Source organism: Triturus cristatus, chromosome 10 (genome assembly GCF_964204655.1).
Source record: "Triturus cristatus chromosome 10, aTriCri1.1, whole genome shotgun sequence".
Classification (NCBI taxonomy): domain Eukaryota; kingdom Metazoa; phylum Chordata; class Amphibia; order Caudata; family Salamandridae; genus Triturus; species Triturus cristatus.
Window position 1 is genome coordinate 510,668,457 of NC_140593.1, and position 27,032 is coordinate 510,695,488.

The 27,032-nt window shown below is 44.3% G+C and overlaps 1 protein-coding gene across 2 annotated transcripts in view; it reads left to right on the top strand.

Moving 5' to 3' along the window:
• Positions 1 to 27,032, top strand: part of LMBR1 (limb development membrane protein 1) — a 753,627-nt gene that overhangs the window by 536,033 nt on the left and 190,562 nt on the right. For both annotated transcript variants that reach the window (XM_085631970.1, XM_085631971.1), the window contains exon 9: positions 20,894 to 20,966. In XM_085631970.1, the coding sequence (XP_085488096.1) occupies positions 20,894 to 20,966 (73 nt within the window). The remainder of the gene's footprint in view (positions 1 to 20,893; positions 20,967 to 27,032) is intronic.

Genomic DNA, 27,032 nt, shown 5'->3' on the forward strand with positions numbered 1-27,032 from the left:
GTCATAGTCCAAGATTTGAACAAGTCAAGAGAAGCTGTCATATCCTGTTATCCACAGAGCTTTCCCATGGATACCTATCTCATAGAGTCTATGGACCAGGATGGAGTGAGAGACGGTATCGAAAGCAGCTGATAAATCCAGTAGCACTAGCATCACTGGCAAGTCCGGATCTAGAGATAGTCTGATAGAGTAAAGAACAGCCACAAGAGCTGTGAAATGTCCTTAAACCTGATTGTGTGGGATCCAATAGAAGATGATTATTCAGGTAAGAGGAGAGTTGTTTATTCACCTGAGCCTCCAAAATCTTGCCTAGGAAGGGGAGGAGCGAGATAAGCCGATAGTAGGCAAGCTCTTTAGGATCAGCATTGGGCTTTTTCAGGATAGGAGTGATTTGTGCTGCTTTCCATTCCAAAGGCACGAATTCAAAGAATGGTTAAACAAGGATGTAATGAAAGGCAGAAATAGGTTTGAAAGGTAAACAGTGATGTGTGGGAGACACAGGTCCAAGGGGAACCTAATTTGACTTTACTCAACATTCCAGACACTTACTGTTGAGTAATCGGCACAAATGCCCGCGCAAAGCCGGGTGGTTTGTGATGGGCAAGTTATAAGTGAAGGGAGCAACCAATAATGATCTAGAGTTGACAACATTTTGATACATTTTCATGATTTTTCCATCAAAGTGATCTGCAAGAGCATCACACAGAGATTGTGAAGCAGGGATAATGGATGTGCACGTGTGAGGCTTTGTAATTTCATTTAATACTTCAAACAGTTCTATGGCAGATTTGCCAACTGCATGGATCCTATTAATTGTATATAGTCTTTGCACTTCTCTAATCTTCCTATGATATTTCCCTAATGCAAGCGCTTATGCTTTTTTATAAATAGTAGTTTTTTGGCACGCCATCTTCTCTCCAGTCTTCTACAAATAGTTTTTTCAGTTTTCAATTCCTCAGAATACGAAGGAGTGTGGTGTCTGGCTGAGTTAGATAAACCCTGTTTAAGGGGGGCAACTACATCTAGGACCCACGAAAAAGAGTTATGAAAGTCAGCCAGAGCAATATTGATATCTTGAATATGTCGTATATTTTTGGCAGGGAAGGCTAGTGAAAAGGAGGCAGGGTTAACCCTCCTCCAATGCAGAGCCGTTCTTCTGCCATCACTCTTACAATTAAAATAGCAATCCTTACTTGGGAACCGAAAACTAATAGATTAGTGGTCAGTCCAAACAAGGGGTTCGGGAGGATCAAATTGAAAATTGGTAAACACAAGGTCTGAAGTGTGGCCAGCTACATGAGTAGGGCCAGTAACTTTCTGATGTCGCCTTAACATCTCAAGATCTGTAAGCAAAAATGAAACTTCCGTGTCAGAGACCAATTCTGCATGATAGTTGAAATCACCCGCAAGAAGAAAGTTATCAGAGCAAGTACATAGGATATATTATCAAAAAAGGGGGACTGGGGGTGTTGTTGTTTAAAAAGGTCCAGTGTACATACCCCAGAAGACTAGCAACAATAAAGGGTACAAAGTTCCTCGTGTACAGTAACGAAGAGGAGTTTGTGGAGCAGGTGAGAAGGTATCTCAACCGATCAGTGATGGGAGGAAATAATCAGGGGAAGACCAGGGGGAATTCCCTTGGTGGAACTAGTGCTCTCACACACCCAGCAAGCTAGGTGTCATGCTTCATCATATGAGCACTGCCCCTCGTCAAGTCAGCGCTGCAATCCTTGACGGGCTCCCGAAATCGGGGCTCTTTGTCGGGGATCTTTTGTTCCTGCCGATGGGTGCTTGGGGTGAGGGGCCTAGTGTGAGGTGATGTAGCAGAAAAAGGTTAAAAAGGGGTCAGTTAGTCCTAATTAATATTTTATTCCAAAGGTAAACTGCCCTATTAAAATGGTGTAGAGTGGCTAGATGCTAGGAATCAGGTATCTAGACATAAGCTCTACTCTATAGGATCAACATGTTTCTTGCCGTTAGTGTCAGGAGGATCAAGGCAATTCATCAGGATCAAATAAGGCTGTCTACATTACGTGGTAAAGTGACATCTACATACCACTTCCTATGGTCTGTTACCTGTTGAAGATGAGAAAAAGTTATAACGATTCTAAAAGAGCTCTTCATACTGTACATAATTGTGAACAGTTGTGTCGTGAAGATCACCGTGCTAGAGGCGTGCATCACACAATTTTATTACATTGCAGTGCCTAAAAAGCCATTCGGGAGTGGAGGGTGGGGAGAGATAAAAACCACTAAGGTTGGCAATAGTTCTATGGAAGAAGGCAAGGACACTCACCTAATGGGGTTGCTACTATTGTTAGCAACGGTACTGGCGGCTAAAAGAGGGGACACCGATTGGGTCCTGTATAAACATGAAAGGTACCAGAAAAACAATCATTAAATGTACCTTTAGTGGTTGGAAACGAACAAGTAATTGCCATCCCAAAGGTGGTGGCACCGTTGTAAAGGGTAACGGGCAGCCGGAAGCAGCCACAGCAGACCATAACCCAGGCAGATCAAAACATAACGGATCTGAGGACCGGGCAAGGGTGTCTTAGCCTCGGTACGTAGTATCCGAAAGAATCAATCAGGAGGGCTCCGATAGCCGGTAGGCAGATGCAGCTCCACAAATGGGGGGGGGGGGAGGAACAATTGGTTTAAGTACTCACCAACGTGGATTCACGTTCAAGCAAAACGACCTACCCAGACCGCCAGGAACCAGGGTGGTGAGTAATGGAAGAGAGTGCGGGAAGATATACTCTATTTCCGGGTGAGTCACCGAGTGAGTCATAGCACGTCATGACGTATCACGTAGCTAGGTGAAGTCATGTGATAGGTTCTCGGAGAAGTGATGTGTCTCGTTGCTAAGCAACGACGTGTAAACTAGCGGACACACCACCGTGAAATCATGTGATACGTTCTGGGAGAAGTGACGTGTCTCATTGCTAGGCAACGACGTGTAAACTAGCGGGCAAAACACCGTTTATGCCTCGTTAACTAGCGGCGCATGAAGTTGTTGATCAAAGAACTAAACAAGGGTGTTTGCAACAGGAGGAATACTTATCCCAACGGGACGGCAAACAATGGCGAGTAGCAGTGTTATTTACAAAATCAAGCTGCATGGTATGGCTTGTGGGTGTAATTACACCACTCCCGAATGGCATATGGTTTGTAACACAGTTATTAACACATGCGAAGCCCATAACAATCGTGTGTCGGTCTTAAGTGTGTTAACTATCTTTGATAATGTGGAACGGTACTCGAGGGCTGTACCGTGACGCCGCAGGTCTTGCAATGTGTGTATTCACAAACGGGCGTATGGTTGGAGAAGAGAGGTATTGATCCCTTCACAACCTATCTCTCTAAGGTCAAGGTATAAGAATGTGTTGTGTCACTAATCATATAGTGTGTAGGTTAACACATCGGTACTTCAATACAATTTAAAAGAATGGATCCCAATGGGTGTACTGTTGTTTAGCAAAAAGAGGATCAAAATAAAAATAAAAGAACATCATATCCTGCCAAAGAGAATGTTAATAACACTGACTGCAACAGAGAATGGAACAGAATCAGGAGTCAGAGTAAAAGTGGATCAAAAGGTTTAGACTTAAATTCCCAGTTTAGGACAAGGTACTCCAGGGGATGTCATCATTGAGACCCTCGGTATGGCAAGACAATCTATGTACCCATCTCTGTTCAAGCCTGAATAGAGAAGATTTGGAAATCTGAACATGGGATTCTAGTATGACCCAGTGTAGTGAATCGGGAGAATGTTGGGCCTCCATGAAATGTCTGTAGAGTCTTGTAGTCGTGCGTTGGCAACGTATATTGCTCCTGTGTTCAGTTATGCAGATTTTGACTAGACGCATGGTCATACCTATGTACTGTAGATCACAGGGACAAGTGATCAGGTAAATGCACTGTTTTGTGTTACAATTGGTATGTTTTTGTATGTTCCACCTGAAATTGGATCGTAACATGATTTCTTTAGTGGCTGTCGTGAATTTGCAAACTGTACATGTGCCACAGGGGAAGTGTCCTCTGACAGGTGGTAAACCCCAAAGGGTGGTTTGTGATGGGTTAGTGTGTTTTTTAGGTCTTGTGTGGATCAGAATATCTCTCAGGCTACAGGTTCTAGTATAGGCAAACCTAGGTATAGATATCCGTAGATCGCCTGTGTTGAGAATGCCCCAATGTTTTAGGGTAATCTTCTTGGTAGGGGCAGAGTTGGGTGTAAATGAAGTAACACATGTGATAACGTCCTCAGGTTGTTTTGGATGTACTTCTAATAAGGACTCCCTAGGACTATTTAAGGCTCTCTTCATGGAGTCCTTAATAACCTTGGAGGGGTAGCCTTGAGGTTTTTGGCTAAAGAGGAGGCTTCTGATTTGTAGTCGTTAGTGGATGTACAGTTGCGTCTGATACGTAGGAATTGTCCCACAGGAAGGTAATCTTTAAGAGCTTTGGGGTGGTGGCTCTGGTATAAGAGAAGGCTATTGCGATCTGTGGGTTTTTTCTACAGGCATGTGGAGAGCTGTCCGCCCGATGATGTTCAAATCAAGGAATGCAATGGTCGTGTCTGAAATAGTATGAGAAAATTTCAGGAATGGGTTTTGCTGATTGATCCAATGTACAAATCTGTTACAGGTGTCAACAGGGCCATGCCAAAAAATCAAAATATCCTCAATGAACCGTTTCCAGAGGATAAGATGTTGTTGAAACGGGTTATGTACAGTGTTGATGATTTCCTTTTCAAATGTTGCCATATATAGACAGGCCAGGCTAGGGGCAAAGGTACTCCCCATCGATGTACCCTGGCACTGATGGTATAATTGCCCTTTGTATTCAAAAAAGTTTTCAGTTAGTGCTAAGGACGCACAATCCATTATGAATGTAACTGGGGTGGGTGAATTCCACTCCAGTGACTTCAAGGCTGCTTCTACAACTGTCAGGGTGTCTCCTTGAGGAATGTTAGTGTACAAGGCCTCTACGTCAAGAGTGATGAGGAGGTCAATGAGGGACGAGTCCTCTATAGAATCAATTATTCTGAGGACATCAGTCGTATCTCTGATGAAAGATGGTATATCCCTCACCAAAGGTTGTAGGAAGTGATCCACAAATTTAGAAAGCGGCTCTAGTACTGAGCCAATACCTGAAACTATTGGACGCCCAGGAACCGGCGTTGTACCTTTGTGTATCTTTGGTAAAGTATAAAAATATGGCGTCTTAGGCTCTGTAGCAATTAGGAAACCTGCTTCTTTCTTGTTTATCCACCCATTGGTTACTGCCTCATTAACTAGTATAGAAATAGTGTTGGAGAGGCGAGGAGTGGGGTCAATGGTGATAGGAGCGTAGTATTGATCATTGTTTAATTGTCGTTTACATTCCTCATCATAATCATCTATGGACTGAATAACAGTTGCCCCACCCTTATCGGCTTGTTTGATAATTATGGATTCATCTCTTGCGAGTGCATTCGCTGTTTCTGTCTCAGACTTGGACAAATTATGGAAAGGAGTGGGAGAAGGTAGTGAGGCTAGATCTTTCAGAACCGCCTTTTCAAAAGTAAGAATCTCAACCGGGATCATCCCATTATGAGGAGTAAAAGTGGACGGATTACTCAGTCCTGAGTCATCCACTTGAATGCATGGTTTGTCCATGAAATATGATCGTAGTCTTATCTTTCGGAAAAGTTTTTGGATCTCACAGACATCCCTGAACTTGTCAACTTTAGGTGTAGGTACGAAACCTAACCCCTTCTGTAATATTGATATCTCAGGGTCAGTGAGGTCACGTTGTGATAAATTGACTACTAATTTCTCTTTTTCAGTGTTTTGCTCCTTGTGTCCATCCCAGTGGGGAGGTCTTGCCAATGAACCTGTTTCCGTGCGCCCCTTCTGTTGCGACCTCTTCCTCTGCCCCAGCCTCTGTCTAAAAAAGGGGGGCCGTTATTAAAGAACTGAGGAGGTCCTTGTTGAAATGATTGGTATTGCCAATACGGGGGTGGTGGTGGGGGTCCTGGAAACAGAGGTGGTCCCTGAAAGGTAGGGACATTGTACTGATAGTTGGTGCGTTGATTGCGGCGACCATTAATACTGCCCCAGCTCCCCGTGCTAGAGTTGCTGTCGGCAGAACTTCTTCTGTCGGAATTATCATCGGAGGAATAACTATTCTTAACCGATGTATAGTCTGCCTTCAAGTAAGGATATACCTTTTCTTTGTCAAATTTGTCGATGTCTTTTTGCAATTTGGCAATTTTTTGTTTCATTAGGTATTCCTTATTCTCGGAAATCTCTGCATTAATCTCAGCGAGTTTGTTCTTATAAGCTGTAATTTGAATGGTGGTTTATAGTGCGCCTTCCGCAATCTGTATCCTAACAAGGAGAGCATCTGCTAGGCGTTTTGCTGTATTAATGATGAGTACCAACAGGTCTCTGGTGCATTTCCATGCAATGAGGGACCATTCCTTTTTGAAGGTAGCATCGTCTAGGAATAGTCTGGGAAAGTTGTTGACAATCAATCCCGTCGGTGCGATATTGGCACGTAAATATTCTGTCATAAGGGCGCCATGCAATGTGATTTTTAACCACTCCCTTTTCAACAATGTCAGTGAGTTCCAATCATCTGACTGGGAACATGATGCAAAGTTGCGATCATGTCCCAGGAGTGAGGGTGTTCTATCAAGTATGTCAGAAACCGCTTCGTCCCCAAAGCTGAGTCCTTGGTTATCCATAGAGAGGGAAGGGAAGAGAGAGGAGTCAACAGTTGACAAGGTTGTGGTCCAGACTGGCTAGAAATTGCTAGTCCGCTGGTATCCTTAAAGTCCCACGGGAGTACCCGTGCAAAATCTATTATCAAAAAAGGGGGACTGGGGGTGTTGTTGTTTAAAGAGGTCCAGTGTACATACCCCAGAAGACTAGCAACAATAAAGGGTACAAAGTTCCTTGTGTACAGTAACGAAGAGGAGTTTGCGGAGCAGGTGAGAAGGTATCTCAACCGATCAGTGATGGGAGGAAATAATCAGGGGAAGACCAGGGGGAATTCCCTTGGTGGAACTAGTGCTCTCACACACCCAGCAAGCTAGGTGTCATGCTTCATCATATGAGCACTGCCCCTCGTCAAGTCAGCGCTGCAATCCTTGACGGGCTCCCGAAATCGGGGCTCTTTGTCGGGGATCTTTTGTTCCTGCCGATGGGTGCTTGGGGTGAGGGGCCTAGTGTGAGGTGATGTAGCAGAAAAAGGTTAAAAAGGGGTCAGTTAGTCCTAATTAATATTTTATTCCAAAGGTAAACTGCCCTATTAAAATGGTGTAGAGTGGCTAGATGCTAGGAATCAGGTATCTAGACATAAGCTCTACTCTATAGGATCAACATGTTTCTTGCCGTTAGTGTCAGGAGGATCAAGGCAATTCATCAGGATCAAATAAGGCTGTCTACATTACGTGGTAAAGTGACATCTACATACCACTTCCTATGGTCTGTTACCTGTTGAAGATGAGAAAAAGTTATAACGATTCTAAAAGAGCTCTTCATACTGTACATAATTGTGAACAGTTGTGTCGTGAAGATCACCGTGCTAGAGGCGTGCATCACACAATTTTATTACATTGCAGTGCCTAAAAAGCCATTCGGGAGTGGAGGGTGGGGAGAGATAAAAACCACTAAGGTTGGCAATAGTTCTATGGAAGAAGGCAAGGACACTCACCTAATGGGGTTGCTACTATTGTTAGCAACGGTACTGGCGGCTAAAAGAGGGGACACCGATTGGGTCCTGTATAAACATGAAAGGTACCAGAAAAACAATCATTAAATGTACCTTTAGTGGTTGGAAACGAACAAGTAATTGCCATCCCAAAGGTGGTGGCACCGTTGTAAAGGGTAACGGGCAGCCGGAAGCAGCCACAGCATCGGAGAAGTGATGTGTCTCGTGTACTAGAACCTGTAGCCTGAGAGATATTCTGATCCACACAAGACCTAAAAAACACACTAACCCATCACAAACCACCCTTTGGGGTTTACCACCTGTCAGAGGACACTTCCCCTGTGGCACATGTACAGTTTGCAAATTCACGACAGCCACTAAAGAAATCATGTTACGATCCAATTTCAGGTGGAACATACAAAAACATACCAATTGTAACACAAAACAGTGCATTTACCTGATCACTTGTCCCTGTGATCTACAGTACATAGGTATGACCATGCGTCCAGTCAAAATCCGCATAACTGAACACAGGAGCAATATACGTTGCCAACGCACGACTACAAGACAATACAGACATTTCATGGAGGCCCAACATTCTCCCGATTCACTACACTGGGTCATACTAGAATCCCATGTTCAGATTTCCAAATATTCTCTATTCAGGCTTGAACAGAGATGGGTACATAGATTGTCTTGCCATACCGAGGGTCTCAATGATGACATCCCCTGGAGTACCTTGTCCTAAACTGGGAATTTGAGTCTAAACCTTTTGATCCACTTTTACTCTGACTCCTGATTCTGTTCCATTCTCTGTTGCAGTCAGCGTTATTAACATTCTCTTTGGCAGGATACGATGTTCTTTTATTTTTATTTTGATCCTCTTTTTGCTAAACAACAGTACACCCATTGGGATCCATTCTTTTATATTGTATTGAAGTTCCGATGTGTTAACCTACACACTATAAGATTAGTGACACAACACATTCTTATACCTTGACCTTAGAGAGATAGGTTGTGAAGGGATCAATACCTCTCTTCTCCAACCATACGCCCGTTTGTGAATACACACATTGCAAGACCTGCGGCGTCACGGTACAGCCCTCGAGTACCGTTCCACATTATCGAAGATAGTTAACACACTTAAGACCGACACACGATTGTTATGGGCTTCGCATGTGTTAATAACTGTGTTACAAACCATATGCCATTCAGGAGTGGTGTAATTACACCCACAAGCCATACCATGCAGCTTGATTTTGTGAATAACACTGCTACTCGCCATTGTTTGCCGTCCCGTTGGGATAAGTATTCCTCCTGTTGCAAACACCCTTGTTTAGTCCTTTGATCAACAACTACATGCGCCGCTAGTTAACGACGCATAAACGGTGTTTTGCCCGCTAGTTTACACGTCGTTGCCTAGCAATGAGACACGTCACTTCTCCCAGAACGTATCACATGATTTCACGGTGGTGTGTCCGCTAGTTTACATGTCGTTGCTTAGCAACGAGACACATCACTTCTCCGAGAACCTATCACATGACTTCACCTAGCTACGTGATACGTCATGACGTGCTATGACACACTCGGTGACTCACCCGGAAATAGAGTATATCTTCCCGCACTCTCTTCCATTACTCACCACCCCGGTTCCTGGCGGTCTGGGTAGGTCGTTTTGCTTGAACGTGAATCCACGTTGGTGAGTACTTAAACTAATTGTTTTCCCCCCCCCCATTTGTGGAGCTGCATCTGCCTACTGGCTATCGGAGCCCTCCTGATTGATTCTTTCGGATACTACGTACCGAGGCTAAGACACCCTTGCCCGGTCCTCAGATCCGTTATGTTTTGATCTGCCTGGGTTATGGTCTGCTGTGGATGCTTCCGGCTGCCCGTTACCCTTTACAACGGTGCCACCACCTTTGGGATGCAATTACTTGTTCGTTTCCAACCACTAAAGGTACATTTAATGATTGTTTTTCTGGTACCTTTCATGTTTATACAGGACCCAATCGGTGTCCCCTCTTTTAGCCGCCAGTACCGTTGCTAACAATAGTAGCAACCCCATTAGGTGAGTGTCCTTGCCTTCTTCCATAGAACTATTGCCAACCTTAGTGGTTTTTATCTCTCCCCACCCTCCACTCCCGAATGGCTTTTTAGGCACTGCAATGTAATAAAATTGTGTGATGCACGCCTCTAGCACGGTGATCTTCACGACACAACTGTTCACAATTATGTACAGTATGAAGAGCTCTTTTAGAATCTTTATAACTTTTTCTCATCTTCAACAGGTAACAGACCATAGGAAGTGGTATGTAGATGTCACTTTACCACGTAATGTAGACAGCCTTATTTGATCCTGATGAATTGCCTTGATCCTCCTGACACTAACGGCAAGAAACATGTTGATCCTATAGAGTAGAGCTTATGTCTAGATACCGGATTCCTAGCACCTAGCCACTCTACACCATTTTAATAGGGCAGTTTACCTTTGGAATAAAATATTAATTAGGACTAACTGACCCCTTTTTAACCTTTTTCTGCTACATCACCTCACACTAGGCCCCTCACCCCCAGGCACCCATCGGCAAGAACAAAAGATCCCCGACAAAGAGCCCCGATTTCGGGAGCCCGTCAAGGATTGCAGCGCCGACTTGACGAGGGGCAGTGCTCATATGATGAAGCATGACACCTAGCTTGCTGGGTGTGTGAGAGCACTAGTTCCACCAAGGGAATTCCCCCTTGTCTTCCCCTGATTATTTCCTCCCATCACTGATCGGTTGAGATACCTTCTCACCTGCTCCACAAACTCCTCTTCGTTACTGTACACGAGGAACTTTGTACCCTTTATTGTTGCAAGTACATACGATGCCATGTGTTCTAACCAGCCTGTGGCTGAAGCCTTTCTTAGGTCCGAGAGGGCGATAAATTAAAGTGCTTCTAGGAGTCGCCATGGGGGGAGTCTCCAGTTTGAAAATACGTAGCTCCACCCAGTCAGCAAGTAGCGAGTCAACAATCTCAACTTTCAAAAAATCTTGAAAAGCAATGGCCAATCTACCTCCTGATTTAGATTCTCTGTCCAGCCTGACCAGCCTAATGCTGTAGGTATACAGGGGAGGGCTAAAAGATTGAGCCAGATTCCTGTAATGAAGCAAATATCTGGCTGATAGGTGGACATTAGATCCCACAGTTCAATTGCATGTTTAGGTACAGACCTTGCATAATAGTGGAGATCTTTGAACATTTTTCGTTTGCTGGTGAATTCTGGTTGAGACTCGGACAAATGAGTAGATGTAGTGTTTTCCTCATGTGACCGCACCATGACTGGGTTAGAGTCCCCTTGTACTCTAGGTGCTGCCGATGGAGTTCTAATAAAACCAGCAAAACCACAGTCCATACAAAAAAATAGATGTTCCAACTCCATGGGGAACTGGGAAGTACAAAGTAGTTTGACAGCCTTGTGCAAAATCGCCAAGTACCTAAACACTTAAAGCTCATCATTGAAATAGTAAGTCAGAGGTGGATTGCTTGCGTTACTGCCGAAAGATGCATGCGTCCTGGTGTCTGGCAGCGTTCTGGGGTGGACAGGTTTGCTTTTGGCACCTGCAGCGTGCCCGCTGCGCACGTCTTCACCAGTCTCATGATTAAATATGAAACACCAGCTTTTGGTTTTGTGGATAAATGCTCCTGAGTAGTTTCCAAACCTACATGTAAACGAGAACCACTCAAGAGTGAAAATAGGTTGGGCTCTCAAAAATATTAGTTTGAAAAGCCAAAGGTTGAAAATACATTGTTAAACTTCTATTGAGGTAATAAATCTATGATTGGCCTTTATTTGGGAAGCAAAAGTTAAAAACTGTTCCCATGATTTTTATAATACATTTTGTTACAGGTTAACCCACTTTATAAGATATCCAAAACTCTCCTTCAACCTCCCCAACAAGTATAACTCATTCAGTAGCCTCATAATTGGTTGATTGTGTAATTGCTTGAATACAGTTTTACAGAGCCCACTACTCTTATCACTGCTCTCAGCAAATGCCTCTTGAAACTACCAAGTTTTCAGTTTTTCCCGAACAATGGAATGGAGGGAGAGATTATAAAGTAGATTTGTATAGAGTTCTACCAAATTGGCCCAATAACCAAGGAGTGACTTACTCAACGTTTTAAATTAATGCTCATAATGTTTTTTAGACGTCTTTTCTGTGTAAGTCCTTTGAGAATTTAAAGATCTTGGTAACAGAAGTAGGAGTAGGCTATGTCACACAGGCAGCACCTTGTTAGGCATAAGATGTGAAGTGCCCTAATGCTATCCCCACCTCATACCCCACCCATTTCCATAAATCTAGCATTAAGCCTACTAAACCTCACCATAACCTTAATGTTAATTCAAGGCTTAAGCATACACCCAACACTCATCATTATAAAGCTTAAACTACTGCTAACACTTATCCCGAACCCTCATCCTAGCCAAACTCTTACTTTATCAACCTTTTTGGTTTAAAACTGTTTGTTATCCCAACATTCGTTTTCAAACTTTTGGCCCTTATTATTCAATATTTCAAATGTTTTACCAAACGCCACTATATTTGTAAATCAAGCTCCAATTGTATGACCTACATAGCTGTGGATCAGGAACCACTAGAACAGACTTTAAATATCTACCCCACCCTCATTAAAATTTGTAGAAATGTCTAGCATGTAAATTTAAAATCCACACAGGTGCTTGGGGGGCCATTTGTCGTGGATAAACTGTAATGAATTGCTTAAGATAGAAAGCCTCCTACTTTCACTTGAATTGGTTTAATCCTCACATTTTTGCTGTCACTTGAGTAGTTAGCCCTCCGGTTAACAAGTCCAACACCGAGTTCTTGTAAAAGGAATCTTAAGGTGCCAAAGAGAACTGTCTACTTTCTTTTTTCGGTAAGTAACTACCATGAACCTTTCCTTAAACTTTCGTCATGATAATATATGATTTTTTTCCATTATCAGCTTATTTCTTTTGCATTGTGTGCTAAGAGCTTGAATTGTGACCGGTCCACAACACCAGATCATCGGTTTAATATAGGTAAATCCCTCGCATAGAACAGAGCCACCTTGCTTTAACCCCTTCAGTGCCCATGACGAGATAGTCTCGTCATGGAGCGCGGTTGCGCTGTGCCCATGACGAGACTATCTCGTCATGAACCCCGCCCGCTAATGAAACGCCCGGCACAGGGCGTGGAAAGGGCGGGGCACTGAAGAGGTTAAGAATGTCAGTTAGTGAACTTGTGGAATACCAGAAAAAGGGGTAGTAAGAACGCCCCCATGCTTTAGACAGCATCAAATTTTGATTTTACATATACACTCCTCTTCAGCTCCTAGCTCGATGGCTGCCAATTATCCTGACTAGGAGTATGGCATTACACGTGTTGTTCAACTCTTCCATAGTAAGCCATGGTCAACCATGTTAAATGCATCCCCTGGCAATGTTGGGGGCGGGCTATCTGGCAATGTGGGGGGCGGGCTATGACGGAGTTTCACGCCTCCGAGTAGCCATTCGTGACCACGCCCCCTCTTCTCGGCAATGGGGGTAATCGCGGCAACGGCGTTTCAGCGCTACAGATGTAGCAGCAGGAGCACTGGGGGAAAATTGTAATCCTGCCTCAGGAAGGGAAAAAAAAAAGCAAAAAGGCAAAAAAAAAGTGTCGATCGGTGGGAGCCTTATCAGGGGGTTCGCCGGGGGAGCAGTGACCTGTGGCCAGTGGGAAAAAAAAAAACGGCCAGGCGGACTCTTGACCAGGGGATTCTCCTCCAAAAAAAAAAAAAAAAAGAGAGAGCGGCGGTCCACGAGGAAAACATTTGGTGGTGACTTTTGGATTTTGAATGAGCAGCCTGGCTTTTAAAGGAAGACGGCGGACAGCTTAAATAAGGAGTGAGAGGTGAGGAGGTTTGGAGTGGCGGAATTGGGGCTGAGGCGTCTTTGAGGATATTTGCTGAAGGAGGAAAAAAGCTTACACAGTGGTGTCTTAACTGCAAAGTGGGAAAAAGGAGGGGGGGAAAACTCAGGTAGAATTGGGTTATAGTACCCTTTTCTCTCCCTCACTTCCTCGAACCAGTATCGGTCACTGAAGTAGGTCTGCAATGAGGAGACATAACAAACAAAGCAACCCAGCTGGCAGGATTGATGCAGCAACTGGTTTGAAAGCGAAGACTCGCCTGGCGCAGGCGCAGGCAAAGGCGCTATCTGTTGGAATAGGAAGAACAGGACTTGTGGGGAGTCGCCTTGATCGGAGTTCTAGTTTCGAAAGCTCCGAAGAAGAACTGGTAGCGGAATCCGTTGGTGTAAGTCAGGCATCTAGAACTTCTCCTTCCATATCTATACCAGAAATTGAAGTAAATGGGGAGGAGAGCAAGTTAAAAGCGGATAAAAGTGACACTAATGAAAGCAGCTAAGAGGAGGGAAAAAGTGTTAAGGAGTTTCCCCTCTTCACGAAAAAGCTAATGCAGCCAGCTCTTTTCCAGTCCATGGCACCGCAGACAGTGGTGGTGGATCCTCATAGCTTGTCGCAGCTCTCTTTAGATGCCAGCTCTCCTGCAACCGCCACCTCTCCTATCTCTCCAGTACCTCTGTGTGCTCTAAAGTCCACAACTTCGACTCTTTTAACGAATGAGCTCAATGACAGTGCCTTGAATCCTCCTCCTCTACCCGCTGCAAAGGATGGAGCCCAGTAATGCTCCCAGATAGTTCCAAACCGGACACGGCGCGCCAGTAGTTTGATGCTCTCCTCCGGGCTTCTGAAACAGGATCAACTAGACCAACGGGATCTTCAAAGTCAGCAAATGTCCATTCATAAGAGTCAGAAGGTATCAGATATGGTACAACTTCCAGCTCCCGATATAGCTACTGGTCCGGCTTTGGATATAAATGTTCCTGTAGAGACAAGCTCCACCAAACAATTAGATGTTAAGACTTTGCTTAACCTTATTCTCGAAGAGATTCGCGAAATGAAAAGGTCGCAGGAAAATGAGATTGCTTCTCTTCATATCTGCCTTGGGAAGATCGAAGACGCAGTGGCTTATCTACCAGTCAAGATACAGGAAGTAGAATCTATGATCTCTCAGTTGGTGGATCAGATGTCCGGATTATCTACTAAAGTATGTGATGCCATAAGGGACAGGAGCTCGTTGGAGAACAAGCTCGAGGAGTTGGAAAACCACTCTCGCCGCTCAAACCTACGTATAGTGGGGGTACCTGAGAGAGTGGAAGGTGCCCAGACATCGCAATGGGTGGAATCCTTTATTAAAGAAAAAGTACTTCCCGAGTTTGGTGGGGATCTTACAATTACTAGAGCCCATAGAGTTACGTTTCATCCTTTGCCAAGCACGAGTGGCCCACGCACCATCTTAGTCAACTTTGCAGATTATCGGATAAAAGAAAAGATCTTGGCTAAATACAACAAAGACAGTTTCCAGTGAATGAGACCTCTAATTGTAGAATTTTCCCAGATATGTCCGCTACTGCAGCCCGGAGACGCAAAGAATTTGGTAAATTGCTTTTCTTGTTTTAAAGCTCAAGGTGCACATGCATCAATTGCTCAGCAGTCTAAACTCCGGGTTCTAGTCAAGGGGAAATTTCGTATGTTTTCCAACTTAGAGGATGCTCAGGATTTCCTTAAAGGAATGTCAGCTACGTAAGGAATTAATGGATGATTGAGGATTTTTTTCTCCCCCTCCTTCTATATATCTTGAAGGTATAATGGGTATGGGAGTTAGGTAATTAATTGAAAGTAACTTTGAAATTAAGAGAATTAATGGTCGCAATATTTGGCTTTTTTTTTTTTTTTTTTTTTCGACCGGGGTTTTTTCTTTTTTTTGTAGTAATCCATTGTCGAGAGGTGAGGTGGGGTTGTGGGTCACGATGGGTGCAGTTCCATGGCGCCCTCTAAGTTAGCAGGGGTGAGGTGGAGGTGAATAGCGTGGTGGGACACCTCCCTGGAGGGTGGGTTGAGTGGGGTGGGGAAGGGAGTGGAAATTAAAACAGATAAAAGAGCAGAAGCAGGGGCACTAGTGCATAATTTTTTCTTTTTAAGAAATTTAGGATGGGAAATGTTCATAGTTGTCGTATGCAGTTTGTATTTTTATATAAGTTGCTATGAAGAGTACTTGTGATACTGTTTCCATCAATGTCAATGGGATATTGAATAAATCCAAATATGGAGCCTTTATAAGGTGGCTGGTGTCCTCCTCCCCTCAGGTTCTATTTTTTCAGGAGACGCACTTAAAAACCAACTACCCCAAGCTGTATGTTCCTAGGTTTTTTCGCATGTCTTTATTGCTTCAGCCGGGTTGGCCAAAAGCAGTGTCGCTATATATTTTTGCCGCAGTCTTCTGTGGGAATTCGGGCAAATTCGGAGAGATTCTATTGGACGCTGGTTGTGGATCGAGGCTAGATTAAATGGGATAAATCTAAATTTTATAATTTATTATGGGCCGCTGGTAGACGATTCTACATCCTTAAAGATTGCGGAGCTTCTTAGGGTTACCCCGGGACAAATAATTCTTGGTGGCGATTTTAATTTTATTCAGGATCTCAAAAAAGATACGTCAAATAAAAATTAAAAAGAATTGAAACCCCAAACAAAGAAAGTTTTGGAAGCCATAAGGCAGGAATATTTATTAGTTGATCAATGGCGTAAATCTAACCCCAGGTTAATGAAATTCACTTGCTATTCTAAACAATTTCATACGGCCTCCCGGATTGATTTTTTTCTTGGTTCACGCTCTTTGAAAATACTAGATACCACGATAGGGGTTTACCCATTTTCAGATCATTCCCTTATTTCATTAAAGCTGGAAATTGAAGGGGGGATTAAGACGGAATCCAGGTGGCAGATGGATAGTCTATTCGTGCAAGATCCTAATTGGGTTGCCCAAACTAAAAAGTGGATATTGGAGTTTTTTAGCATAAATTTAGAGACAACAGATATTTTTTCAGTATGTGGTGGGTTTAAGGCAGCTATGCAGGGGCAGATCATTGCCCGTTCAGCTGCTTTGTCGAGAAAAAGGCGGATAAAGATTAACCAACTCCAACAGGCTGCAAATGATGCCATGAGTTTAAAAGACGTTCAGCCACAGGGGAGTCGAGATGCTGCTATTCAGCTAGAAAAAGCAAAATTAGCCCTTAAAGAATTTTTTTTAATTGAAGAAATTAATAGTTCTAGAACTTTTCAGCAGAAAGTTTATGAGGAGAGCCAAATGGTGGGAAAAATGTTGGCAGGGCATACAAAATCAAAGCAGGAAAACGCCTTCATCTCTGAAATTATTGACCCTAAGACTCAAAACATCTGCAGAGAGAAGGGTGATATTGTTCAATTCTTTTTGGAACATTATGCTCAGTTGTATTCTACAAAGTATGTGGTAGGCTTAGATCTTATCCGTAAATACTTTGATGAAGTTAATGTTCCAATTTTGTCTGACCCAATGGTAGATCAACTTGAACGTGAAATTGTGGTGGTAGAAATTACGGACACAATTAAATCAATAGCAGGGACAAAGGCCTGTGGAACGGATGGGTTCCCAATTGAATTTTATAAAACTTTTGTGAACAAATTGACTCCCTTTTTGGCAAAACTATTTAATGCTGTTAGAATGGATGGTAATGTTCCTCCGAGTTTTAACCCCTTCGCTGCCAGGCCTTTTCCCCTCCTGTGCCACGCCCTTTTTTGGCTATTTGGGGTAGTGCGCGCTGAGGCCCCTGTAACTTTTTGACCACATAAGGTATCCACGCCAAATTTGCGTCCTTTTCTTCCAACATCATGGGGATTCTGAAGGTACTCAGGGTTTGTGGATTCTCCTGGAGGGGTCACAGAAATGAGCCAAAATACAGCAAAATGTAGGTTTTTGGGGGGAAAATGGGGAAAAAGGGGCTGCAAATGAAAGCTTCTGGGTTTTTCCCTGCAAGTGTTATCAAAAAAGGGTTTGTGGGGCTGAAATCACCATTTTCCCAGCTTTTAGGGGATACCAGACTTTTGTCAGAAACCCAAAATGTTTGAAACAGTTTTGGCATTTTTCTGGGACATAGCCTATTTTTGCTATTTTTTGTGCTTTCGACCTCCTTCCAGTTAATGGTAGAAATGGGTACAAAAGCAATAATGGATCCTGGAAAGCTATACATTTTAGAGAAGTAGACAAAATTCTGAATTCAGCAAGGGGGTCATTTGTGTAGATCCATTAAGGTTTTTTTATAGAAACTAACAGTTAAATATAGGATAAATTGAAAAGTTGTTGAATGAAAAAGACTTTTGTGTCAACGTTTTCACCTGTAACTTCTTCTAATTATGACAACTCTTTGAAAGCAATATACCGTTACATCCGCTGGACATTACTAGTTGTGGGGATATATAGGACTTGTAGGTTCACCAAGAACCCGACGAACCCAGAGCCAAAAACTGAGCAGCAACTTGCAATGGTTTTTTATTACGTACCGGGTATATAGTAATTATTCTGTAAAAATGTGTACATGGAAAAATCGGTATGAAAGACACCTAAGTATTTCTGAAATGGGAACAAAATATAGAGTTAAGAAACAGTAGATATTTGCACATTTCCGAAATTGGGAATACTCATACTAGCATGAGAATTATCAGTCATTTTTTAGAATGACTTCTTTTTTACACAATGTCTTTCATTTGGAAGGCAGAAATTCATCGAAAGTCAATAGGTAATAACAGTTCCTTTACAAATCTGAATTACCCTAAGTCTCCCGATAAAAATGGTACCTCACTTGTAGGGGTAGGCATAGTGCCCACGACAGGAAATGGCTCAAAACCCAACGTGAACACACCACATTTTCACAATGCAAAATTACCCTTTTTTAGCAAAGTGCCTAGCTGTAGTTTTTTTAACCCTAGCTCTGCCGGCACCTAGGGAAACCTAGCAAACCTATACATTTTTGAAAACTAGACACTCAGGGGAATCCAGGATGGGGTGACTTGACTGCCTCACACCAGGTTATGTTACCCAGAATTCCTTGCAAACCTAAAAAAATTGCCAAAAAACAATTTTTCCCCACATTTCTCTGGTGGAAAGTTCTGGAATCTGCATGAATCCACAAATTTCCACCCACCCCGCGTTCCCCAAAGTCTTCCAAGAAAAATGGTACCTCACTTGTGTGGGTCGGCCTAGTGCCCGCGACAGGAAACGGTGCAAAACGTAACGTGGACACACCTCAATTTCACAGCGAAAAATGACCCTTTTTTGGCAAAGTGCCTAGCTGTAGTTTTTGAACTATAGCTCTGCCGAAACCTAGCAAACCTATACATTTTTTAAAACTAGACACCCAGGGGAATCCAGGATGGGGTGACTTGACTGCCTTCCACCAGGCTCCCCCCTCCCTGGTGTCTAGTGGGTGGATCCCTGCTTGGGGATCGCCCTCCTGTGGCGATCCCCAAGCAGGGATCCACTGCGGAGGGGTACCATTGGAAAGGGGAGATTCTCCCCTTTCCAACGATACCTCTCCTGTCTTTCTACGTGTTCAGGGGGCTGAGATAGCCCCCTGAGCATGTAGAAAGTGAAACTGAAATGAGCCTCTTGGCTCATTTCAGTTTCACTTTCAGTGTAATGACGTTGGAACGACGTGCGCGCAGATCGTCATTACACTGAAAGGGGGGGGGGGGCCTCGGAAGCTGAGAAAGCTCTTCCCCAGCTCCCAAGGCTATTTTTAATTAAAGGGAATCCCTCTGGTGCCCGCACCAGAGGGATTCCCCAGGGAATGCCTCATGACGAGCTGGACTCGTAATGGGCACAGCGCGACTGGCACAGAAGGGGTTAAGGAGTCCATCATTGTTATTTTTGTCAAAAAGGGGAAGAATCATAAGGATGTTAACTCCTACAGGCCGATTAGCTTGCTCAACACTGATTTTAAAATTCTTATGAAAATATGGGCCCAACGTTTTACTCCAATTGCGCAGTCACTAATACACCCGGACCAGGCTGGTTTTGTGGCAGGAAGGATAATGGCCTCAAATACTGAATTTTTAATTCAGGCTCTTGGTTATGTCACTAGCAATAAAATTCCAACTTTTGTTACAATGGTCGATGCCGAGAAGTCATTTGACTTGGTCAACTGGGAGGCTCTTTTTTTTGGAATGCAAAGATTTGGCTTCCCGGTCCGGGTGATTGAAATGTTGAAAAATATTTACCAAGGTGCCCAAGCTCGAGTGGTGATTAACGCTAACACGGTAGGGGTAATTGATATAAATCGAGGCACCAGGCAAGGTTGTCCATTGTCCCCTATTTTGTTTACTTTTTTTATTGAGCCGCTCGCATTAAGAATTCGTGGTAATCCGGAAATTAAACCACCAATAGAAGGAATGGCGAAAATAAAATTATTCACTGATGATATAATCTTGTATCTGCAACCAGATAAATTAAATCTTGATCTAGTTTTGTTCGAATTTAGCAAATATGAAAGGATAGGCGGATATAAAATTAATCATGTTAAATGCATCCCAGAGTTCAATGCTGCAACTACAAGCATGCCTTGTATTTTTTAACTACCTTGGCCAAGTATCAGAAACCACAACACTGGTGCCTTAAGCCCAGACATCGGCAAACCCAGTGCCCCCTCTGTTGGGTCAGATGGCAGTCTCCCTCAACACATTTTCTAATCTCCTTTCTTGTGCTTTTTATTTGGGCACATAAACTCAGTTCCACTCTTTTATGCTAGTGATTGGATGTCACAACCAACTAAAACTGAATGGAAACAAAACAAGTCCTCTGTCCCTTCCATTTGGCTCCCCTATGGTCCTAGAGCTTTTGAATAGTCTTTACCCAAACCAGGTCACTACGATGAGAAACCTCAGTTTCAAACTGTATTCAAAACTTTCCACTGACCCTAGGCTAGTTAACACTGCTGGTAAATCTTCCTTTGTTGAAAGATTGTTGCAGTTCTTTATCTTTTTAAAAGGGCCTCCATTATCAATCTGTATGTCCCATCAAAACTGTTATAGAACTACAGCATATCTTGTGAAATATGGAAGAGCCTAAAAAGCAGTTCCTCGTTTTAAGACCCACACCACCAACAAGTGTTTAGGTGTAAGTGTACTTTAACACACACAAAATACAAATACACACTTTTCCTACACGACGTTTCTCTTGTGTGTAATCTACAAAAATATAACGTTTCTCAAGTTTGCATTTCTTCATTTTTCAGATACTAGAAGACCTGGATGAGCAGATTTATATGGTTACCTTACAAGAGGAAGCTCTCAAGAGGAGGGTAAACGGTGCGTGATCAGTGAATGTATCTTCCGTGGTGCATGGCTAACTATCAAAAACAACGTAATGATTTGCTTCTCTCTAAAACAGTTACATGGATGGACATGTTTGTAAACATTATCTTGGAATATTAGAAAATTCAGAGGCGAGAAACACGGCTAAAAATTCAGTTTATCAGCACGTTTTATTTTAGAATTTTGTTCTTCCAAGAGAGAATTTATAGAATGTAAAAACATTTGTGTTTATGTACTCTAGGGTGTTTGATTTGAATGGTTCTTTACAGTGTTTTTAGGGATTCTCCAGGTCTATTTTTCTCCCTTCTAATCTTTTATCCTGTAGGATGGTAGAGATCCTGAAGATCATACAACAAAACTTATATTGATTCTTTTTGTCTTCAGTCTAGCATCATATGATGCATGTATAAGATTGCAAGACCTGTATGATGCGCCTGTGGCTAGCGAGCTGTAGCGTTGCAAATGCAGACATATATTTAGTTGGGGAAATTTTCTTTTTGTTTTCATTTAAAATAATGTCTCTGAGTTAATGTGCATAGATATTGAATCATCATTTTTCGATTTTTCATTATCTGCTGCCATCTGCTCTTTCGAGCGTTTAGTAGTCTGTAAGCTCTGTGATGACATACTGGTTCTATGGGGGAAGTTCTCAGACCCTGTAAGTGGTCTTGAATGCAGAGGATGTTTCAAGGAGCACAGATGTGTATGTACACATAGAAGCATGAAAAAACCGGATGGGGCACCTTTTTGCTTATTATATGTTTGATCCTAAGTTTCAGTACTACCTTGCTTTTATCTGTGCCAGCTTGCTTTGCCAACTGTTCTGTGTGGGTTTTTTGCCTGAGTCCACCATCTCTGTTTATAAAGAAAGTCAGTTTATTTCTCAGCCTTTGTGGTTGTGTATAGCAGACTTTGTGGTCGTGTTACTTTGATGCTTTAAGGTCAGTTCCTAGGCTCCTCCTCCCAGTTTCTATTTTAATGAAAGCTGAACGTTTGATTGTCTGATCATCATTGTCCTCCAGACCATGACTCCACGTTTTCTGCCTGTTATCTGACCTATCTGACTCCGGGTCATGATGCCCCAGGTACCAGAGTTGTGTCACTTTTATTGAGAGTGATGACATCAATCAAGACTTTGTTGGCCCATAGTGTGGCCATCATAATGAGTAGTGTTGTAATCCAGTTGCCACACCTACTGGTAAAAACTGCATGCAGAAATTATTCCACACCATATCAAACGTGAACACTACATGCAGTGGCAATCAATGTAGAAGAAATTGCCTTCAAAACTTTGTGCATGCGCTAAATACTCCTGCACTATATAAATACCAATAGTGATATTTAATGTGTAAGTGTGGCATTTGTGGAATATACAAACTAATCCCAATACTGCGCTTTGTCTGAAAGCCAGTGGAAACTAATAATTATCATTGCCATATAGTAGGTGATAAATCTTAAATACAAATTAGCAAAACAAATAGACCACCATTACAGAACGACGCATGAATACACAAATGTGGTCACTGTAAGTCATAAATGTTAAAGATAACATCCTGCAACTATCGACAGTACCAATCACATACATTCAAATCAGCAACAACACAAGTGCAACAGATTGGATAGCTACAAAAAACTGTAACCACGGGAGCATTATGCACAACAAAATTAAGCAGCACCACTACTGGGACACTTCATGCTGCTGCACCAGGTACACATTCTCCATCAGCATGCAATGCAGCAGCTTACACAGAACCAGGCAGTGCTGTGCCATCAAAGGGCATAAAATCGAAAGAGGGGGACCCAGAATTGGGATTATGGTTAGATCCTCTCAACCAGACATGAGAAGGGGTTCTTATCTACAGGCTTGACATGGACCTCATCCAACACTTGCTTGACATCCTGGTGATATGGTGGAGTCCAACAGAGCCATCAACCAGATGGCAGTGTCAATCCCACAAGGAAAAACTTGATTATGGATTATTTCTGTATACTTGTCTCATTTTGAGATATATCATACATTAAATAGCATGTTTAACACTGTAATGCTTATACCACAATTTTTTCCAAATGAAACGAAAATCTTTCAGTCAGTTATATAGGATAAGCAAAAGTAACTAAACATTAACACATATTGACAGATGTCCATTATAAAGCATGCATCAAACAATAAACCCTCAGGGCATCATGTATCTTGGATGATTGTCACGCAAATGATGGAACTTGAGGCAAAGACGCCAATGGTTGTAGCTGTATTTTGAAGTACTGTGCAGGTACGGATCCTGAATTGTCAATGGTTGGCAACTCTGTTATGTGTAATATTTAACAGGTACCCCTTTCCATAGTTGTACCATAAGTACTTCATTCTGTCTGTGATGTCACAGTTATGCCTGCTGGTTTGGAAGTCCTGGGTGGTCGGAACCTCCTGATACTTGTGGCCTTTTGTGCTATAGTACGGAGGGTCTTGCTGCTTCTCACAGCATTAAGTGGCATAGTGGCATGTTACTAACTGCTACTTCGTGCAGGATACTTTGATGGGCCTGGCCATGACTAGGGCGTCTTCAGGCTGGTGATTGGTGGCGTTTTTGAATTGCAGAGACTGTTGGAGATGGACCTCTAAGCCAAGAGAAGCGCATGGGGTCTTCCCTCATCTTACTTTTCATGTTTTCATTAATCTGTGGTGAGAAAAAATGGCAGTGAGTATAGCATCCTCTTGTAATGTCAAACGCTGTCATAGGGCTCTTTGTTTGTTTTGGAGTTTTTTTTATTTTTGTTTTTTTAATAAGGCATTCAGCATGTGTTGGTGGGACATGCCCAATCAATCATTAATCAATCAGACATTTATGGAGTGCGGCAAATCAGCCATGAGGGTCTCGCGGCGCTGTAATAAAATTAACCTTGGCTGTTTCTGTAGGATAATAAATCTGCTTCTTTGATTGCATGTGGTGGTGTTCATCCATTTTGCTGTGGCCTAGAGAAGTTTCCCACAGTTCCCCTTTGTTTCCATGAACCATGTGGTGAAACTCCTATATACCTCCACCAGGCCTATCTGTCATCTCCCAATCACCCGCTTCTTCATGGAGTTTGTCGTACACTATGGGGATGCACATTAAGGTGGAGCTACCCCCAGGGCACTGTGTTTTGTGGGCACATGTTGCTGCATATGCAATATTTCACCCCACAGAAACTGCCTGTGCTCCATGTAGGGACGTGCTTGCATATGTTACTATACTTGAGATCTCAGCATCTACCTGGAATTTGTGCCAATACAAGTCAGGCCCTGAAATGTATAGACACTTGCCTTTGATTGTGGTTGCAGAGAAGAGGGCTTTGGCAGTTGCCTGAATCTTCTAGTTTTCCAGCAACTGATAAGTAACTACCTCACTTTTGGTGTCTTTGTTGTTGCATCTTGTTAAGTCATGCAATTCTTGTCCATTTGCTAATACTGGGTTTCATTTCACAATATTTGTGAATGCTTTTGACTATAGGTCTGAACATTGTTGTTTAAGTTTTGAGCCAGTGGGACATTGCATTGCAGCGCTTTAGGAAGCACATTTTGATCATATTGCTGGCATTATGGCATAAAGACATTTTTCATTGTATATTATTGCATAAGGGCATCTGAAAGAGACACGTTAGTGATAGATTCCTTACCTTAGAATAATCCCCAGGCATCAGACTGGATCTGGAAAGTTTTTTCGCTAGCAGTACCCCTCCGCGTCAGTAGGTGGCGTTGAGCGGCTCCACGTCCGTTGCTGGCGTCATATGCGCCAAGATGACGTCACAGAAACTACTTAGGCACCACCCATGCGCGCTGATGTCAGTTCTTCCTTTTTCCGCGCCAGTAAGCGCTGATCCGGTTAGAGCACGTACCTCAGTCACTTTTTGATTATCTTTTTGAGACTTTTTTCTCCTGTCAGTTGTCTACTCTGGTGCACATTGGGATGCCTGGTTTTAAGTCTTGTGGGGCCTGCCGTCGCAATATTTCAGTGGCGGACCCCCCACAACGTCTGTCTCTTCTGCCTGGAGAGCGACCACGACTCTCGGACCTGGATGGACTTTTTTGCCATGGCCCGAAGGCCTTACGGGAGCGACGCTAGAAGCTGTTTGAGGTCCGGCACTCCTCCCCGCACCGTTGGCGGTCCAGGTGCCGCTCCAGGAAACGCTCGCTGGGTCACCATCATCGCTACTCGGGCTCCAAGTCTCCACCCTCGGATTCGGGTAAGAGACGACACAAAAAGAAGTCGAAGAAGCGTTATTGCTCTCCGACGTCCCCCCGTCGATATCCGGATGCGGACGAGGGGGACAGGGAATCTGCCCCTGCGGCTCCTTCGGAGCCCGGGAGTCCCGCGGCCTACCCACCTTACCCGGGTCCGTCTGCGACTCCCGCTCAGGTGCAAGAATTTCTTGCCACCTTGGACCACCTGTTTAGGCCTCGGACTCCTGCCGGCGCACCCTCGGGCCCTGCGGTCCCGTGTCAGGATCCTGTCAGGCCGGTGGCTCCGGCGCCACAGGATCCCGCGCTACCGGCTACGGCCCCAGCGCCGCCCTCTGCCGCCACAGTGGGTACCATTTGTCCCTCCATGGTTCTCGGACACACTTGTCCCTACCTGGGATCCGCACTGGGACACGGCGCCAGTTCGTCCCCATTCGGCGCTGTTCCTGGTGCCATTTGTTCCTTCCCCGGTCCCTGCCCTGCCGCCGCAGCCTGTCCCGCAGGCTGTGGAGGTGGAGGATGACTGGGAGTTGTCCGAGGACCCTCTTGCTCGCCAGTGTGACTCCCAGCAAGACTAGGCGGACGAGTTAGAGGAGGCCGGCGGCCTTGATCTCTCCTCTGACCCAGGGTTTGCCTCTCCTCCGCCTACCATGGAGGAGGGCGTCTCGTACACAATGGTGCTTCTTCGGGCCGCTGAGGTCCTCCACCTTGATCTACCTACGGTGGCCCTGAAAACTAATCTCCTCACTGAGGTGGTCCAGACGGCGTCTACTTAGTCGGAGCCTCTGCTGCCATTTAACAACGGCCTCACTGACGTCTTGCTGGGCCAGCGCCGGGTGACCCTGCCTTTCTGACCACTCATCCTACGCCCGAGAGTTTGGTCATCCAAGCTTCGACGTCCCAGAGTGCCTTTCCCACGGTTCCGCCGGATAAGGACTCTAAGAAGCTTTAGCAGTTTGGCAAACGGTTGTTCTCTTCGGCCAGCTTAGGGCTGAGGTCAGTGAACACCGCCTGCCTCTTGGGCCGCTATTCTCACGCGGTGTGGGATGCCGTTGCACAGGTGTTGCCTCAGTGTCCTGAGGAGGCCCAGACTGTGCTGTCTCAAGCTGTTGCCGAGGGTAAGGATGCGGCTAGGTTCGCCATTCGGTGTGGTTTGGACACCACGGACTCACTAGGTAGAGCCGTTTCTACGACTGTGGTGGTTCGTCGCCACGCCTGGATGAGGTCTACCAGGTTCTCGCCAGATGTACAAAGCTCCCTTATGGACATGCTCTTTGATGGCACCCGCCTGTTTGGCGATAAGGCCGACAGTGTGCTGGAGCGTTTTAAGGACTCGAGCGCTACGGCCAAGTCCTTAGGTCTTTCAACGAAAAACCCAGCCACTCCTGGTTTTCGTTCCTTTTGGGGCAACGGCAGGGGCGCCCAGGCACATTCCTTCAGCAAGCCTGTGCAGAACCAACCGCAGCGCAGACGCGGCTTCCGCAGGGGCGGGTCTGGGAATCAGTGTGGGGGTCAGTCCACCTCCGCCCCACCCGCTTCTGCCTCCAAACCTTCCTAGTCCGAGCTTTGTGGAGCACCCCACGCCAGTCCAGGATCCACCATCACCTCCCCCACTGGCACGCTATCACATCGAACACGTGGGTGCTGCAGATCATCCGCAAGGGTTACTCCCTTCCCTTTCAGTCCACCCCTCCAGCCATGCCACCTCAGTACCACCTCATGTCGGGAGGAAACTTTGCGACTCTCCAGCAGGAAGTTACGACCCTCTTGGCCAAGGGGGCCATCAAGTGCGTTCCGGGGCCGGAAGTAGGGAGTGGTTGTTATTCCCTCTACTTTCTGGTCCCAAA